The sequence below is a fragment of the Sinocyclocheilus anshuiensis genome, unplaced genomic scaffold, assembly GCF_001515605.1.
Source record: "Sinocyclocheilus anshuiensis isolate Anshui unplaced genomic scaffold, SAMN03320099.WGS_v1.1 scaffold1626, whole genome shotgun sequence".
Classification (NCBI taxonomy): Eukaryota; Metazoa; Chordata; class Actinopteri; order Cypriniformes; family Cyprinidae; genus Sinocyclocheilus; species Sinocyclocheilus anshuiensis.
In genome coordinates this window covers 176,132-196,164 of record NW_015547254.1, presented here as the reverse complement: position 1 = coordinate 196,164, position 20,033 = coordinate 176,132, and the positions used below count along the sequence as shown (strand labels likewise).

At 38.9% G+C, this 20,033-nt stretch overlaps 2 protein-coding genes across 3 annotated transcripts in view; one reads left to right on the top strand and one right to left on the bottom strand.

Annotated features, from left to right (window-relative positions):
* The window catches only part of LOC107701657 (1-phosphatidylinositol 4,5-bisphosphate phosphodiesterase delta-1-like), a 25,265-nt gene extending 19,979 nt beyond the window's left edge, over positions 1-5,286 (bottom strand). The window contains exon 1 of one of the 2 annotated variants that reach the window (XM_016503704.1): positions 5,073-5,286. In XM_016503704.1, the coding sequence (XP_016359190.1) occupies positions 5,073-5,103 (31 nt within the window). In that variant the 5' untranslated portion in view covers positions 5,104-5,286. Of the gene's footprint in view, positions 1-3,479; positions 3,622-5,072 lie in introns of those variants that run through there. The other variant, XM_016503702.1, reaches the window with a different exon arrangement.
* A 1,628-nt stretch (positions 5,287-6,914) lies between these two features.
* On the top strand, positions 6,915-10,827 carry LOC107701638 (uncharacterized). The gene is made up of 3 exons (XM_016503675.1): positions 6,915-6,955; positions 9,083-9,269; positions 9,833-10,827. The coding sequence occupies exons 1-3, from the start codon at positions 6,923-6,925 to the stop codon at positions 10,825-10,827; spliced, it is 1,215 nt and encodes a 404-aa protein (XP_016359161.1). The 5' UTR covers positions 6,915-6,922.
* Positions 10,828-20,033: the final 9,206 nt, after the last annotated feature.

Sequence of the window (20,033 nt, the reverse complement as noted above, 5' to 3'; positions counted from 1 at the left end):
CCTCATTGCTGTGATCTTAAAAGCATTTAGGCCAGGTATGCCAGGTATGATTTGCAAAGTGGATTTCAGTTGTGCCATTGCTGGAATAAAAGCCAAAGAAATATGGAGAATATGGAGAAAGCTATTCGTAAGCATTCACCTCAATAGCAGTTTAAAGGCAGCAAACGAGGAAAAAGGTAATACAAACATTTAAAGGCCCTCCAAAACAAAACTGGGCATTAGTAAAATATTGAGTTTACTATAGTGAAATATTTAAGCAATATTTATCACTGAGTTGGAGAAAGGATCACCTCCTTGTGTCAGTATTTTGTTGAACCACCTTTTGCTTTAATTACAGTCTTTAGTCTGTTGGGATTTGTCTCTGTCTCTACTAACTTTACACATCTAGACTTCGCAATATTTGTCCACTCTTCTTTGCAGAACTGCTCAAGTTCAGTTAAATTTGATGGTGAGTGTTTGTGGACTGCAGTCTTCAAGTCATTCCACAGATTTTCAATCGGGTTTAAGTCTGGGCTCTGACTAGGCCATGCAAGGACATTCACCCTTTTCTCCTTCAGCCACAGTGTGCTCAGTTTTACGGTGTGCTTTGGGTCATTGTCATGTTGGAAGGTAAACCTTCTTCCCAACTTTCTGGCAGAGAGCAGCAGATTTTCCTCAAGAATTTGATGGGATTTTTCCCCCATCCATTTTTCCTTCTATCCTATCCTATAGTGCTCCAGAGAAACACCCCATAACAGGATATTACCGCCTCCATGCTTTTATTTGGATGGTGAGCTGTTTTGGATTTCCGACAGACATATCATTTGGTGTTGAGGCCAAATAATTCACTTTTAGTCTCATCTGCCTCAGAATCTTCAACATGTGCTTTAGCAACGCTCAGATATGATTGCATGATTGTTTGCTTCAGTTGCACCACCAAGAGCTGAAATGCTTCAGGAAAGCTCTTTTCATGCTGAACTAATCAAAATAACCACAGCTGATCACAGTTGAAAGTCAAATGGCTTTGTGTGCCATTTTGAGAAGGTGATTAGCTACACCTGATTGAGTTTACCAGTCATTTTTAGGAGGGGGGTGATTCTTTTTCCAATTCAGTGATTGTTTTTTTTTTTTCTGACATGTTGGTGTTATATCTTTCACTTGGATGTTATAATTAAGGCCCGTCACGTTCATATTCGCGCGATTTTTTGTGCAGCTGGTCAGTGAACAACAGCTCTGTGTAGTTAATGCTTCTCAATGTGAAAGCACGCACGTGATGGAGATTTACCGCTGATTACAGAACCGGCTTTCTGACAAGATGTGCATTAAATATTGCATGCGATAAATTAAATTTATCGTGCAGCCCTACTTTATTATCTAACTTTTATGGTGTGTTTTTGTCATTTTGGAGCGTCCCAGCCCCCATCCACTTTGTTGCTCCAAAATACTATCTTGTGTAAACATGTTAGCCATCATCATTTATGTTAGCCATCAAATGTTAGCAATCATCATTCCATTTAAGCCCATTTGTCTTTCAGTAACTACACATCTCTACATAATAGTATTACACGTGTAAGTTAGGTATTTTTGAACCTTACAGTGAATGTAGTCAGATTCAAACTTTTATATATGGCATTATCAACAGAATGCTTAAGATCGCATGTTTCAATTTTCTTTTGGATCAACCTCAATTTAATTAACATCTGCATAAAAGCTCTTCAGTTTGACTGCTAAAATGTATGTAAACATAGCAGGTGAAGTATTCAAATCCATTCAGTTTCAGGACGCTGCAACGAAGTGGGAAAATAAATGATGATCATAATGCTATTTCATGTGTTTTTGATGCTATTGTCATACTCCTCAAGACTTTTTCCATTTAACTGGAATTTCCATCTATGAAGCCCTGGGTGCAACTATTTTCTTCAGCACAGACAGAAATGTGAATGAAAAGTCTTTATTTATAACCCGCTAAGCTTGATTTTTCATCACTGGAAGGTAGCCAGAGATTAAACTGTGACAAGTCAACCGCCAAAACCATTCATTCTTTCCTTGGAAAAGTTCTGTAATCCTACTCTCCTTTTTTCAGTAAAAAAAATAAACAATGGCATTCAATTAACACCATACAGCAAAACAACAAAAAGCTGAACAGGAAAATCCCCTTGGCTCATTCCTAATCCCAAACATTAAAAAAGTGTATCATTCATGCACTTTTATGAAACAGTACAGGATATCTGTGACCTCCCTCTGAAGCCAGCTTTACTGAATCCTGTGCATATAAACATCCACTGCTTTTCATCATGGTATTTTGTAAATGCTCTTAACATTTTTAATCCTTTATATTTAGAGTGCAGCTTTTTACAGCAAACAAAACGCCTGCCACTGAACTTCGCATTGATTTGTGCAAGATGTAGCAGAGATTGGTTGACACATTTACAGTTTTAATCATTCCATAAAATGATTCCATAAACCAAACTTCATGTTATTTCAAAGTCTGTATGTGCGGGTAATGCTATTTTATTAACCCTGCACAGTCACTTAAAGGGGTCATATGATGCGATTTCAATTTTTCCTTTCTCTACTACGGCTATGTGTAGTAAATGCTGCTCCATCTGAAAGCACGTGATGATGATTTCTTGCTGATTACAGAACCGGCTTTTTTAACAAAATGCGCATGACAATCGCATTCGATTAATCGTGCAGCCCTAGGCGTAACTTTTATTCTCGCTGTAGTATTGTTGCCGCCGCCGCCATGTCGTCAAGGCGCTGTGTGCTTCGTTGTGAAAGCGAAACTACTTTGTTTAGCCTTCCAAAAGAGGACGATATCGCTTATGCATATAATGCATATAATGCATCATGCCTGGAGCTGATCCGTGCTGGTCGCTGAGGAAATACTTCAACTTCGCGCTGTCGATCACCGAATTGGCTTTCACCGTGGACGAAGCGGAGTCCAGCCCGGGGTCGTCACATGTGGTTGCCAGGTATCACAGTATGGTAAGGGACCTAACATTTCCATCACACGCTTGAGGAATTCGGCCAATCACAACGCACTGGATAGCTGGCCAATCAGAGCACACCTCGCTTTTTCAGACCGATGAGCTTTGTAAAAATCGACGCGTTTCAAAAAGGCGGGGCATAGAGGTGAAACAATAATGTACAGTATGTGGAAAATAATGTTTTTTTAACCTTAAACCGCATAAACACATTTCATTACACCAAATACACAAAATAATGTTCTTTTTAGCAGCATCATATGACCCCTTTAAATGTTTACAGTTTACAACATGTACAGTGATTGCGAGCTCTTATCTTACTTTTTACAATTTAGATGAGATCCCATTGTTTTGGTTTTGAAGTAAGTAGTGAAAATAAATAAATAAAAACTATTTTGGTGGAAACTTTACTTTCTGGAACTACGGCCATAGAAAGTGAAACAAATCTCATGCCGTTTAATCCACGGACGGGTATTTAATGAACGATCGCCCGACAACAAATGCAACACCCACCTATGCGTTTGCCATTCTCGTATGCCACGATCTTGCACTGCTCTTGGTAAACTAACTCCTGGGATTTCGTCCTTTTGCGAAGCCTACGCACACAAGACATGACATGGCCTGGCCGAAATTCCTCAAATGGATCGACTGTAATCGGCTTGTCTAGAAAAATAACATGAGGCGAGAAAACCATGACGTTTGCGAGTCTCTTTCTATGGGCGGGTTCTAAACCTGCGAAAATCATCCTGGATTGGGTTTTTGTGATTCACTTGCTCTATGTATCTCAGATTTTCGCATCTATACGTCTGGCATGTTATGGAATGCACTGTGATATTTAAATATATTGTGCCATAATAACAATATATGTAATATTTTTGCTTGTTGGTATCGTTTTCTCAGCCTGCTTAAATACAAAACCACTTTACGTCCTCCTGATAGAAGTTTCCGTGTAACATATAGATTTATCCTGATGTCTACAAACGAGCCTTCTCTCTTGAGACATCTCGCTTATGGAAGAATCTTTGGTTGAACGAATCTTTTAAATGGAGGAATAGGTCTGATTTGACTCCTAGCTATTTAGTTTGCTGACGTTTCTCCCCTTTAAAGCTCAGGATTGCTGACCAAAACGCGAACCAATAGCATTCCAGGCGGGTTGTGATAGATCAGTTCATTGGCTGGACCTGCTGAACGAACCGCCCCATGCACTGAACAAGCCAAGACTCGTAGCGGTACTAAATGAGACAAACTGAATGAACTGGATATCTGCATCTGCTGACCAACTAAAGAGGCGTCATGTCGTTCAATTCAGTTCTGCTTGTGAGAGTCCAACTCTTTACCAAAGAGAGAACGGTGGTGAAGAGTTATCCATTTGAGCTATTTCTGTATTCTTATAGCTTTATTAAAGTCATATCAAACATAAAATCTCTATAGAATCTAAGCAGATGTAATTTGAACAAATCAGTAAACGAATCTAAATGAATCTGTTAGGGAACCGACTCAAATATACGAGTCACTTTAATGAATCACTAGTTCAAACGTAATTTGGCATAGGGCGCCTTCTTCTGGTTGAATCCTCGCGTGACATTAGTTAACGTCATGCTGAACGTGGGTTGGTGCAAATGAAGGTCCACGAAAAGAATATGTTATTCATACAATATATAAACAACGTTAACTCCACTAGTGTGTATTTGTTTGTAAGCTGCAATGCTCATAAATGACATGGTTTTATTGTGAACTCATGCATCTGTTTTACCCTGTATATTAAAGTTCTCAAATGTAAGACAAGTCAGCAAACTCCTGAAGTGATGGAAAATGTTCTATGCTCTACATTTATTAGCAGTTCTGGGTGTGCAACAGTAAACAAGATGGTCATTACACGTCGCATGACTGAAAAGAACCTCGCGAAAGCAAAAACCAAGGTAAAATATTTAACAATCTGTTTCAAATAAACTTGTTTTGTATAAAATCTGTATTGTAACATTCAAATATTCACATTATGGTGTTCATATAGCCATTATTTATGAATAGCCTGTTCTGTTGACACTTCAAATCAATTTTCTTTACACTTCTCGCACGGAATAATTATGACATCACTGCAAAACTTACCGAATCTGCCGACATTTCCATTGACTTCCATGATTCTTTCTGTTGTTTTATTTAGCGTTTGCTTTCAGTTGTAGTATATTTCAGTTGGAAAAAGACCTTTCGCGTCCCAAAGCCACTCAGAGCCGCTCAGATACTGACTGGGATGAGTAAAGCCCGTCCACTGACAGGAAAGTTCAGTGCGCTGTGTGTGTGGAACCCGCCTGTTACACTAGTGCAGTATCGAGAATTCGCCAACACCCACAACAACACCGGTCTTTCAAGTCTCTGCTCTCAATGATGCCCTGAAAAATGTCATTTGTTTCCACCCATTATGAACGACTGAAGTTCAGGCTAATTCAGAAACGCGTCTGCTTTCTGAACGAGCTCTTGTCTATGATTAATTTCTTAAGAAATCCGCTCTTGTCCTGTAATTCCACTCCCGAGTGTGTTGTTCAAAGACTGAAAACGAATAAAACCTAAATGTTGGCTAGAGTTGCCACCTGGATGTGTTTCATAAGCACATTATCTTATCATTTAGGTGTAAAGAAATAAAAGTCAGTGTAGTCTTTGATTTACATTCAGTGTTTTCAGATTGAAAACATTTTTAATTTCACTGCCAGGAGATTAAATATCATCTATGGGGGCCTGTGAGACTTCATGCTACAGCTTGTTTTGTTTTTATGTTCCACTTCAGGTTGGATTTATCTGAATATGGGACTTTGTATAAATGGAAGGCTATTTATTTGTTTAGTGTTAGGCTAAATGTTACATATTAGTGATTTGTTGTGAGCGATTGTGTTGCATCGGCTGACATGATGGGACAAAATCGGAACACTTCCAATCAAACTGTCTACACAATACCCGAACAAGAGGGTGTGAAGTCCAATAGCATACAGCCTCTTTGCTTTATGATGATGGGGATTTTGAAAATCATCCTGCTTGGCAACTTTTAGCACACCCTTCAAAACCAGGCCATTCCTGATCTTCAGGTATGTAAAGGTGTGCATGTTATTTTTGGATTGGGTAACATGTTATGTCATTAATTTATGGCCATGTTGCATATGTATACCATCACATGTGACTTACCACCACTATAATGTACAAAAATTCAGATGTTTTTGATTTTCTCCAAAACTAGACTGCAAAAATGCATTTTTCTTATACAAAAAGCATTTTCTCTCATATGCACCACTTAATATGTAATTTAAAAATATGAAAATTAATGTTGAGTAACATGTTGTAAGTAACAATATTTACAAATGAAACTAAAGATGTCTATTTAAGATGGCACAAAAACACTTTTCAAGAAAAAACACAAAATGTTTTGTTAAATGTTTATAATGCAAATCAATAACATATTTACTTATTCTATAGTCTCCTATAAGACTGCATTTATTTGAGCACAATAAAGTAAAAACAGTAATAATGTGAAATATTATGATTTAAAATAACTGTTTTTTTTATTTTAATATATTTAAAAAAAAAGCCATTTATTAATGTGTTATCGAAGCTGTATTTAATATTTTGTAATATTTTTATAAATGTCTTTACTGTCACTTTTTATCAATTAAATGCGCAACTTGCTGTACGAAAGTATTCATTTCTTTAAAAAAAAATCTTACTGACTTCAAACAGTAGTGTACATTTTGTGGTTTAAAAGTCCATAAGTTTTAGTGGCAGTTTTAAATGTCTTTCTTGTTAAGATAATTTAAATAAATCGCTCTGGATACGGAGCTTTTCTTTTTTAGGAGTTTCCTCCATTTGCTGCTCACTGCAGAGCAAATGGGTGGAGCTAGACGTCCAGTGGGGAGGAGCTACACGGACGTCCAGTGAGGAGGAGCTACAAAGCGCAGAGGGCACCGTTTGGAAAGATGTTGGACGGTGACGGTCACAGACAATTCGAGGTAATGGCAGTATGTAAAAACTAAACTTTAAAGATAAACTGAACTTTGAGACGTGTGTAAAATATTTCCTTAGACTTATCTCGACATGAATGTTAATGTTAACATAAATATTTAGATATACATTTATTAGGGGTTGAATGGATCGTAGTTGATTTGTGATCCTTATGGACAGGCCCCATGGTTCGGCACCATGTGATCCTCGGATTAATTGCCAAAATTTAAACATAATAGAGTGAAAGTTTATCTTTTGTACGTGTATATACACTCGATTTTAAACTATTCTACCTCAAGAACAGGCAAAAGAGAATTAATTCGGTGTTCGCGCGCTTTTTTCTATGCGCACAGCCGCACACGCGGAGATGTGCGTTTCAAAGCGGTGAACACCAAACTAACCCCTCTTTCGCATCTCTTTGCTTTTGAACAGACACATACACATAAAATTATGACAAAATACGCATCTCACAAACATAGTCGGTTATGTCTTAAGCGAACGTAAACAGCTGAGAAAGAAATTGGATGTGTATCATCCCAGTCAGCAAATTTCCTTTGGCGCGGATCTGGCCCATATCACATATGGCTCTCAGTTGTGTGCTATCATCTGGGCCATATACCTCAAAAAAATTGTCATCCAAAAGAAAATTCCCTCCAATTCTAAAGCCATGGCAAAACCGATATGGTTAAAGTTTGGCCCATATGTGCTCAGCCATGCCATACCTAGGCCAAATGTGACAGCTATCAGCCACATTTGGCCCAAACGTTCTTGCTATCTGGGATTATACTGGATCCGTGCATCATGTCTTAAAGGGGGCATAAAACACATTTTCACCCAATCTCATGTTAATCTTGAGTACCTATAGAGTAGTACGGCATCCTTCATATCTCCAAAAAGTCTTTAGTTTGATCATATTTATAAAAGAAAGATACAGCTTTACGATTCTCTCCAGGAAAAGCCGTGCTCCTGGAGGCGCGCCGTGGGCAGAGCTAAAGAGTGATGAGCACTTGGGCGCCGAATGCCAACAAAACAGACATTTGATGCCGTTTCACTTACCGTCTGCAGTTCTGAATCATGACCGGGATCTTTTATAGCTGGGACCGCTCCATCTTTCAGTATCAAACCATGTGCTAATCCAGCTTCGAACTGGGCCTTGTTTATAAAACGTTCCTCAACAAACACACTTGTGAAACTCCGTTGCTGCCCCGGAAAAACAAACTGTATCCACTGTTTATATAACGCTGGATTCTTTAGGAAGCTGAACAAGGTTATCTTTCCCTTACAACCAAAAACACACTTCTTTGGATTGGAGACATTCTTCCCCAGCAAGTCCCGTGCAGCGTTGCCGCTGGATGAAGTGCGTTGATCTCGCTCTCGCTCTGGTCGATGCGTGCGCGGGCGCGTTCTTCCGGGAGTAATGCCCATATAAGGAGTTCCACCCACGTTTACGTCATTAAGAGCCACGATCGAAAAAAAACTCTCAGAATCCTGTACGAACCCGGAAGTAAGATTTTTGGCACAGAAATACTCTGTCATACGTCCAAATTGTTTTTTGAAACTTTGTCCATGGTTAGCATGAGAATCCAACTCTTTAACAGTGTAAACAACTCTGAATGCATGAAACAGCATTGTAACCCCCTTTAAAGGGGAAGCAGCCTATAAATACCTGCTACTGTCATTTAATTCTAATCAAACAACAAAACACAGCTTTGACAAAGATTCATCTATATTTAATTTATACAGTGAACACTATGCAGTGTTATTTTACACTTAATTATTATATTTCTGTACCTCAACACTACTGAACTTATTTTATTTTTATCTTTGTTCTTTTGTATTTATTTGTGCTTGTAATTTGTGTATTTGTTTTACTGGCTGTTCACTTGTCTTTACTCATGTTTGAACTTTATTGGTTAGGTTAGTAGCTAGTTTTTGCTGTGGTATCGAAGAAATACTTAGCTTTAAGTAATAAATGGAAAGCAAAGCTACATTTAAATAATTTTTTTTCTTGCTAATACAAAACACGAACCGATCCGTGAGTCAGAAACCGTAAAAATGAACCGTGAGTTTTGTGATCATTATTTATTTTTGCTGATAGATGATGTTAATGGTGTGTGTTTGTTTAATCTGCACAGAAGCATCAGACAATACTGAATAAAGGACACGGTCCCCTTCTCTCTGTTGAGAGATGCACAATCTGCTGCAGAAAATATCACTGTGCCTACTGCAAACTGGTGTATAACCATTTAAATGAGCTACAAAATCATGTAGTAGATCATGTTCGAGTTGCAGTTCATCATAAAGGAATGTGCGTGAATTATTGTAAGTTTCTTATACAGTTAAATTATTGTGTGGTCATGTTTTAAAGTTATGAATCCTTTTGTTTTTCACATGTTTTGGCCTTGGTCATTTCTCCCTAGACTTTGAAAATAAAAACATAATTTCATTTAACATTTCCTTGCATTGTGAAACCTTTGGAAAGTCTGAATCTCAAAGGTTCATATACTTCTGCACACAAGGATTAACTAAATAATCCAAAAATATTCAGACTATGTGTTTTCTGTTAATCACGTCATATTTTATCAGAAAATGTAGCGTAGATGAAGACAATAGAGTATGTCTAAAATATGCAAAAAACAGACTTCCAAAGGGGTTCGTAAACTCAGTTTAATTAAATCCTGTTGTGTGAACTTAGCATAACTGTTTGGACAGAACAAAATCTTCACCCACACTGGTCCTATTGACTGGGCATCTGGTAATTCCAAGATGAATCTTTTTATGTTCGTGAGCAAGTCGCTTTACCCCAAAACCTCTACAGGGGCACTGCACTGTATAAAATATTGTAAACAAGACAGTTGATCAAAGTTATTCTTTCTACGTTTTAGATTATGTCATCGTAAAGTGCAATCAGGACTGCAGACAAGCAGCACATTTTCACTGCTGCTACTGCACATCAACATTGATCAGAAGGGATGCTCTGATTAAACATCTAACAAGTTGCAAAGAAACGTCATTCAGACAGCCTCCACCCGCAGCAGCAGCAGCAGCACCTCCAACAGCACCAACTCCATCTCCAGTAGCACCACCTCCACCTCCACCTCTAGCAGCACCAGCTCCAGTATTTACGGCAGCACCACCCCCAGCTCTATCCCCATCAGCGCCACCTCCAGTAGCACCAATTCCATTCCCAGCAGCACCACCTCCACATCCATCCCCAGCAGCACCACCTCCAGCTCTATCCCCAGCAGCTCCACCTCCATACCCAGCAGCACCATCGTCAGTAGGATTATGTGTCAGGCAGCAAGTCAGGGTGACTTGCATGCACTGTGGCATTCAAATAAATAAAAGGAACTTGCTGGTTCACATTAACAGAAAACACAGGCAAAAGGTAACCGAAATTTCAGCTAAACGGCACCTGTCATGCCAATGCATTGATGCCAAAAATGGCATCTCTGCTGTTAACAAAGCATTCTTTAAGCCTTGCTCTCCTATACATGTTCAGAAAAAAACATGGGGTGCAAGCCAAAACATAATCTGTGAACTGAATGAATGCAAGACAAATTCTGAATTTGCAGTCAGGAGTAGAATTCTTCCTTATGAGTGCATGCATCTAAAGTCTTTGCTGTTCTGCCCACGAATGGACAATGCATCCATCATTATGGAGGAGGAGGTGCTTTCAGAAATGGTTGCTGCGAAGATATTTGGGGACACAAGTAAGCAAAGCTGCTTAAACCGCCAAAAAGCAGCTGCTGATGCAGGTGTTGCACTTGCAGTTAAGGTGACTGTTGGAGGGCCTCCTTCCAAAAAATTCTTATCAATATACGAGTGTAACAACGTTCGTAGGTCGGGAAGAAGGAGGCGGGAACCGGCGAACATTTAAGATTTTAATAAAATAAACAAACACAAAATGAAAGTAAAGCGGTAGCCCCTCACGGCGACTGCCGCACACAAAACACAAAATAAAGTCCAGGCCTGGTCCTCTCTCGTCCAACACTGTCGTCACTCCTCCTTTTATCCTAACGGAGCTCCTCCGTGGGACTCGAGACTGGTGAGTGGCGCAGGTGTCGTGCATTAGCATTTACTCCACCGGCCTCGCTCCGTTCCCACGGCTCTCGGCCCCGCCCCTCTCGTCACATACCCCCATCGCCCCTCGCAGGCCGGGAGGTACTCACGAGACTGCGCTCTACTCCCCCCTCCTCCCTCTGGGAGAGCCGATCACGGCGGCCGCGGCGTACCTGGGGGTAAGGACAGACAGACGAGGCGAGAGAAAAGGAGACGGAAGGATGAGGAGAGACAGAGAGGGGAGAGAGCACCACGGACTCACCACAGCGGCGAGGGATCTCTGGCAGCGTGTCCCTCCTTCCTCCCGGGTTTCGGCACCAATGTAACAACGTTCGCAGGTCGGGAAGAAGCGAACATTTAAAGAAAACTTTAATAATAAAACAAACACAAAATGAAAGTAAAGCAGCAGCCCCTCGCGGACGACTGCCGCACACAAAACACAAAATAAAGTCCAGGCCTGGTCCTCTCTCGTCCAACACTGTCATCACTCCTCCTTTTATCCTTCCGGAGCTCCTCCGTGGGACTCGAGACCGGTGAGTGGCACAGGTGTCGTGCATTAGCATTTACTCCACCGGCCTCGCTCCGTTCCCACGGCTCTCGGCCCCGCCCCTCTTGTCACAATGAGCCAAAGATATCACACCACAGCCGACTGGGCAGGCTAATAGCAGCATATGATTCTAAAAAGAATTCCTGGCAATGCCCATGTGCCAAAGCAAGACAGTCATGTCTCCATAAAACAGTGGCTAAATGGCATCTTTTTACAACTACCGACATCTGTTCAGAACTACAGAGATTGATGCCAGGCTAGATCCAGTTGAGATTCATGATGACACACAAGTTCTTGAAATCAATGCAAGACCAGGTGGAGGTGAAGGGCCAGCATATCCTTCTGATGATGCAGGCCTCCAGAGGATGGTACAGTATTTACTGCAAAAAAAAGGTCTACCTTCCCAACTCCCCCAGCATTTGATCACTGGCTCCAAATCTTTGCAAGATTTTCCAAGGCAATTGATGCCAAAAGAAACATCTTGCGTGGAGTGTGCAGGGCATCTAAGTGAGCCAGTGCTCATTACAGCACGCGCCAAGCTTGTGACATATACTGGTGTTGTTGAAGGTGAGACATGTCAAAAAATATCATCCATGTCAGCTTAGCCATAATGATTTAGCTAAAAACAAAGTAAAAGCAAAGTTAGGGTTGTACAATAGGTGCACAGTGAATTTGCTATATAAAATATGATTGATATCAGTCAATAACACCTTATTCTACTTTTTCTTTTACTTTTTTTTAGGCTTTTCTACATACTGAAGGGCATGTCCTGTCTGTGGGCTGATGTACCGTTATCAAGAATGGAGTGATGGAATTCACAATTTCAATGACCATATTCTAATCACTCTTCATTTGTGTTGTCACGAATCCGGTCTATAAACTTCCGTTCACTCACCACCAGAGGTCACCCGCTCTCCACATGGACTCTCACACTACACAGACTGTTACACATCACCCTGGACTACATTTCCCATGCTCCATTGCACTAATCACAAGCTCACCTGAAACCAATCATACACAGCTGCTACCAATAACACACACTATATAAATCAGTCTCACACCACCATTCAACGCAGAGTATTGTTTGCACATATCGCTCAGTTAATGATAGCAACATTACAGAGCCCTTTTCCTAGTCTTGTATTTGTTCCTAGTTCTAGTCTAGTCTTGACTCGTGTTATTTGATTGCCTGGTTGCCTGATTTTCTGCCTGCCTTGGATTTCTATCGCCTTATCGTTTGGACTCTGTTTGCCCCTTTACTGGACTATCGCCTGTTTGTGGATTACCCATTTGCCTTGCCCTCTGGATTACGTTCGCCGATCGAAGACCCTCGCCTGCCCTAGGAATACTCTTTGCCTTGCCTGTGATGTACCTGTGTTGTTGTCTGAACCTTGCCCGTTTTGTGACCACGCCTTTGTAATAAAGCCTTGCACATGGATACACACGTCTCATGTTCTGATTACTCCGTAACATGTGTATTGTACTACGTACATCACTTCAGGTAAGAAGCACATTTAAAGGGCACCTATTATGCCCCTTTTTACAAGATGTAATATAAGTCTCAGGTGTTCCCAGAATGTGTCTGTTAAATTTCAGCTCAAAATACTCCACAGATCATTTATATCATTTTGAAAATGCCTATTTTGAGTGGAAGCAGAAACACACTGTTTTCGTGCCTGTATCTTTAAATGCAAATGAGCTGCTGCTCCCAGCCCCCCTTTCCAGAATAGGGCTGTGCTAGTACAGCTCATACCTCAAATACTCTGCCAAAAAAACATCTGTTTGGTTTTGATTATCATTAGGGGTGGCACAATACTATTTTTTCTAAACCGATCCCGATCCGATACCAAAAATTCTGAGTATCGGACAATACCGATACCAATCCGATACAGCGCAGGTTTTTTTTTTTTTTTTTTTAATCGGTGAAGAATTTCTATACCTCAGTGTGTCACCTCAGTACCTGATCATCACTCTTTTGTGTTACACACAATCTGCTAAATATAGACAACTTAATTATAAAGAAAAATAACAAATGAAAAAATATATGATCATAATCTATGAGAAAAATACTATTATAAACTAGGTTAGTGGATAATTCAGCAGCAACTCTAGAAAAAAAAATAAGTTCACAATTTTATAAAATGTAAACATTTAGAGAAAAAACATTATTTAAAAAAAATAATGTAAATACTTGTAATCTGGTCAAATGTTACACATTGCTCTTTGTGTTGTTGTAAAATGAAAAAAGTAATTATTATTATATATGAATATATGCAACATATGATAGATAAGACCGAACAAGAAGGCTATTAATAATATTTCATTGCGCAAAAGTATTATAATATGAAAGGCTCCAATACAGAGCGGCACAAAGCGCTTATGCGCATCCTGTGCATAGAATGATGCGCTTGAAGCAACATGGAGTCACAGAGCGTAGCGCTCCGCACAGAAAAGTTCAAAGCACAAAGGGAAGAGATATTAATATTGGTGTATTATATCTGTGCGATAGTTTGAGTCTCTTCTTTTATCCGTTTTAAATTACAGTTACTGTGCGCATGAAGAACAATTCATAGTGCTCTCTACTCCAGTGTAGTGATCTATCAGACACCCGTTAGAAATTAACATGCTTTAGAAACAGCACTAAACTCCAGCAAGATAAAGTCCTTTTATGCAAAACTCTTTATCTACAGATCAAGTATAACAATAGGAACATTGAATCATCTTGGAGCGAGTTTCATCATCTTGTCTGTCAAAACCTAACGTGATATGCAGTTTGAACGCTGACAGCCGCAGCGGAGAGAAGAGTTTACGTGAATTTGACTTAAATATTCATCTGTACCTCACATTAAACTAGGAACGGCTTCAGAACACTTGGAATATATTGCACGAAAACTTTATGGTGCTTTTATAAAGTGTTTGTGCCTTTTGTGGGGCTTAATAAACACAGAATAGTATACTCACTATATCGGATTTGGATCAGTCTTGTCTGACCGATTCCCCGATCCAGCAGAAAATGCCAGTATCGGAGCGATACCGATACTGAATATCGGATCGGTGCACCCCTAATTATAATGTCTATCGCGCTAAAATCATGCGGTTTAAAGCCATATTAGTTTAAACTTCTGATATAGTGTTTTCTGAGCGCACACATCCGAAGCATGTGCACAGAAAGCGGCTGTCACACGGCATGTGAGCATTAAACTAAGATCTCTTTTATGTCTTATTGCACTTAAACTGTCAAATACACACAAGTTTGTTAAAAACACACACAAGTTACAAAAATACAGTTGGTTATGTCTGTGAAGGTACAGCTGAGAAAGAAATTGCATGTTTATATTAGATCTGTGTATTAAGTGACATCAGCATAATATACATTACCTATGCTGCTGTCTACACTGTTAATATGACCCAACACTCTAAAAAACACTGGGTTAAAAACAGCCCAATTTGGGTTGTTTTTAACCCAAGGGCTGGGTAAATATAGGACAGAGCACATATGGGGTTAATTTTACCCAGCAAATTGGGTTGTTTATGTAACCCATCATAATGGGTTTATTTAACCTAGCTAATGGGTTGATTCATTTTTATTATAATATAGCTTATTTTTTTTCGAGATCCCACAGAGCTTTTTGAGTCTTCATTTCACTACTACAAAGGCAACGTGCCCCAAACATGCACTCTAAAAAACACTGGGTTAAAAACAACCCAATTTGGGTTGTTTTTAACCCAAGGGCTGGGTAAATATAGGACAGAGCACATATGGGGTTAATTTTACCCAGCAAATTGGGTTGTTTATGTAACCCATCATAATGGGTTTATTTAACCTAGCTAATGGGTTGATTCATTTTTATTATAATATAGCTTATTTTTTTACTTTATACATGAAATAATATTTACAGATGAACTTAAATCCACTCAATTTTTGGTAAAATACTCGTGCCCGAGCTGGAGTCATGTTCGGTGGGGAACTGCTCACGGCTGAGACCGCCGCCCTGCGTTTCACTCATAGCCGAACTATACTGCCACTGCCTTCATAACCTGTCCAAAAACAAACAGTAAACAGCTCTGAGGAAATATTTTAACATCCAAAGTATTTGTATTCTGTATCTTTATGAATAAAATCGTTTATTTTATGCAGAGTATCAGGCTTTTCCATCACGCGATAAGACCGACGTTAGGTGATTACACCGCGCGCCTGTATGTTGCTCTGCATGAAATTGAACGATTTACAGCACAGTAACGATTTTATATATAAAATAAAATGTACACAAACCTGTATTTTACCGAAGAAATGCATAAATTCGATGGCGCTTAGAACTGTTCTCTCCAGAAGAGAAGGCAAAATCCCCGCGATAAATAACTCAACCGCTGGGTTACGTCTGACCCAGGATCTGAGTAATACAAAAACTACCCAAACATTGGGTTGTTATGTCTGACCCAGGAGCTGGGTAATACTAAAAAACTACCCAAACATTGGGTTGTTACATATGACCCAGGAGCTGGGTAACACAAAAACTGCCCAAACACTGAAAAAATAACCCATTTGGGTTAAAAAAATAACCCAGGATTTTGAAACAATAAAATAAAAACAGAAAATCACTCACTGCTCTGGACTGAATAACGTCTATAGCTTTGATAAGAACACATTTCTTACTTGAATGCTGCTTTTAAATGTTCTGGCGTGAAGATAAACATGGCAGATTGTGTGCAGCTCACTCAGGGTGGGGTCTCTGCTAATACGGCAGTGTCCGTCAACAGTCGTGGGCAGGGCCTGTAAAAACTGACGTCACATTTTACGGATTTTGCTAACTGCTTGTTGTGAGACACTGCTTATGATTTATGGGGATTAAAAAAAAAGGAGCGGGTGGATTTTTATCATTATAGGGTGGTTGTGTACACACACTACCAACACACATTTATGTTCAAGCAACATGTAAAAGTGAATTTTGCACAATAGGTGCCCTTTAATGTAGATGTTGTACTGTTGTTGTTGTTGAATGTGTACCTAATTATGTCTTATACTTTCTTAGACTCACCATGCTGTAAGCCGAGCAATTGAAGTTACCTGTTTGCCTTTGAGTCTTTCCCTAAAAAGGCCACAATACTCCACGCCTACATGCACTTTGAAGCCCTGACTATGCATGACCACTCATATTCTTGTTTCAAGTGTGGATACTATCCACCAGTGGTTGTAATGGACCTTCACAGAAAGGTCTCCATTTAAACTGCATTTAATGATAAAGAAAAAAATTGACAATACTTTATTAATACCATGCTTGAATTTATAGTGAAATAGAGGCCCCACCAGCAGACTTTGACGGCAATGCCAGTATCACAAAATTTTGGGACTCTGTGACTTCCGAAATCATCTGCAGTGGCTTATTAACAAGTGGGTGTCTCTTTACTCAAAGTAGGAAGTATAAGGCATATATCTATTTCCCACAAGATTGTAAAATACTGTGATACAATGACTTCCTATCTTGATATCACTGTTTCACCTTAATAGCACTGTTAACTGTGGTAAACAACATTCTCAACTGAATATACCTGTAGTCCCTGAAGTGTATTACTGTAGGCTCACACACCATACTTAGTTATTTACATCTCTGCTCCTGTATTTACTGAGTTGTCTGTCATCGAGTTCAGCTACTAAAAACACTTTATACAAAACACACAAAAACATGTTTTCTTGTAATGAAGCATTTTTCTTTTAATGTCAAGGCAGCCGAAAGAACCCCTTTGTGGTATCACCAAGTTATAACTACTGGGCACCTTGGATTGGACCAAACACTAGAAAGGGGGACAATATTTTAAACACGGAACATGAAAAGTTTCAATTACCAAGGCAGTCTGCTAAAATGGCTGATCTCTAAAACACAGAAGAGAGGCTCCAAGATGCACTAATCAATCTCAAAGTAATCTTAAAGTTAATTAACTGTGTTTTTTGTTTAAATAAGCAAAATATTATAATTATATATATATTTATTTTATTATTATTTTTTTTTTGTAATTTATTTATTTATTTATTTTATTTTTTTATATAATAGGTGGACATGGTTCGACAGCTGTGCAAGCAATGTGGCCTGGACCCAAAAGGCTCAAAGATGAACCTTGTCCTAAGACTCTGGGAGGCAATGAGGAACAGGTCTTCTTACGACAAGATCTTTGAGACGGTCTGGGGAGCTTCAGGTAAGATACATGTTTTTAACCGAACATATCTGGTTACTGTATAGTGATGAAATAGTTCTTCTGCCAGGACAATGTAGTTTGTTGCTCAAGATGTTGTAGCAGTTTAAAAGTTAGCAGTATGCAGTGCTGCTTGAATGTTTGTGAACCCTTTAGAATTTTCTATATTTCTGCATAAATATGACTCAAAACATAATCAGACTTTCGCACAAGTCCTGAAAGTAGACAAAGAGAACCCAAACAAACAAATGAGACAAAAATATTTTCTTTGCCATTTATTTATTGAGAAAAATGATCCAGTGTTACATATCTGTGAGCGGCCAAAGTATGTGAATCTTTGCATTATCTGGTCTGACCCCCTTTTGCAACAATAACTGCAGGTAATGTTTCTTGTAACTGCTGATCAGTCCTGCACAACATCTTGAAGGAGTTTTAGACCATTCCTCAGTACAGAACAACTTCAGCTCTGTGATGTTGGTGGGTTTCCTCCTCCTATGAACTGCTTGCTTCAGGTCCTTCCACAAAATTTCAATTGGATTAAAGTCTGGACTTTGACCATTACGAAACATTTGCTTTGTTCTTCAGAACAACAGGCAGTTGAACTGCTCAGGACAAACAAAGGACTCGTGAGCAATTATCACAAAACAAAAAACAGTTGTGGATCATCCAGGAAATGATACATATTTTAGGATTTTTTTTTAATCTTAGCAAAGTCCCTTTTTTGTTACCATTTCGCTGTCCAGTGGTCATGATTTCATTTAGCAATTTCTGCATTGCATTACTTTTGAATATTTCTCATGGGCATTTAATAATTGTTGACTTTTCAGTCTGAGTTAAATCTCTTTTCTGGTGCATTTTACCTGTAAAAGAAAACCGGTTTAATAATTATGCACACCTTATGAGTATAAGGCATTTTTCACTTCCAGCCTTTAACAACTAAATATCACTTATATATAATTAAATACAAAATTAATAGTAGTTATTAAGATTGATGTTGTTTGGATTTGGTAAAATGTGCTTAAAAAAAAAAAGACCAGAATATCAACTTGCATAATAATTATGCACGTACTGTATAGTTTGTAATTACCTTTCCTGTTTCATAAAAGTGCTTGAGCAGCACTTGACTAATTACATCATTATTGAAATGTCTTATCTTTTTGCACAAAGGACTCGGCAGTGATGAAACAGATTCTGCTGGCCTGTGACTGGGTGGAGGAAAACAGACCCCACTTTGCTGGGAAAGTTCACTTACCACAGATCTTAAGGATGACCGAGGATGATGCCTTGTTGGCCATAACAATGCGGGACCTATTTATTCACACTATTTTCCATGAAGGTGAAATGGATGAGGACAAAATTCGGGCTCCCTTTCTTTTCACCTTTGAGAGAATTGAAGACATGGAGTTTTTCTTGCAGGAAATAAATGACAAAAGAAAAATTTGTATGTCTTGCCTGCATGACCCTCACCTTTAACAAGCTGTCTGATGGGGTTGATCTGGGTAAATATTGTTTTTTAAATTTTGTTTTGTATTGCCTTGTAGTTTTAGGTTTAAATTGTTTTTTTTTTAAAGTTTTGTGGGGAAAAAAGGTGTTCTTGAAACTTGATGTTCAATTTTGTGTCTTGTATCCTATTATCGTGTTCCTAGATTGAAGATTGTTAGCCGTACGTTTTGCTAATAAAGGTTAATAAAAATAAAATATATACAGCAACACTTGAGGGCAGTGAAAAATGTGACTTATAAATTGTAAATTAAGTAACACTCCCAGGCTACTAATAAATGTTCCTGCAATGGTTGCCAACACTTGTCCTCGTTTTTTCTTTGGTGTGACACGTGGCTGGTTTCCCACGTTTAAAAACAAATAGCATATTAGGAGCATACTTTATTACATTAATTATGATTGAGATAAATTCGCAAATAGCCTACATAGCCTTAATGTGGTTGGTAAAAAGAAAGCAGGGCTGCAGCAGATAATCTAGTCATACATTAGTAACAGAAACAATGCCGAAAAATCACGAAATCATCAAAAATGTTAAAGAAAGGTTAGGCAATATTAGCTATGTCAGCATGTCCAGTTCCATGCAAGTCTTGTCCACCTTATTCTTCAAAGCGGAAGTAAGCCTATGGGCGAGACTTACGTTCATTAGCCGCTATAGGGAAATAATGAGATGAATAACACCGTGCAGTAAACGGTAGAACTGCATTACAAACCAGTGTGTTCATAATTAAGATGATACATAAAAATAATATGGTAATAAACACCAGTTTGCAATTACAAGCAGCAAAACGAGC

Coding starts and splice junctions, on each gene's coding strand:
- LOC107701638 (XM_016503675.1), top strand. CDS start 6,923: ATGTTGGACGGTGACGGTCACAGACAATTCGAG. Junction 6,956..9,082: donor ACGGTCACAGACAATTCGAG/GTAATGGCAGTA, acceptor TAATCTGCACAG/AAGCATCAGACAATACTGAA. Junction 9,270..9,832: donor AGGAATGTGCGTGAATTATT/GTAAGTTTCTTA, acceptor TCTACGTTTTAG/ATTATGTCATCGTAAAGTGC.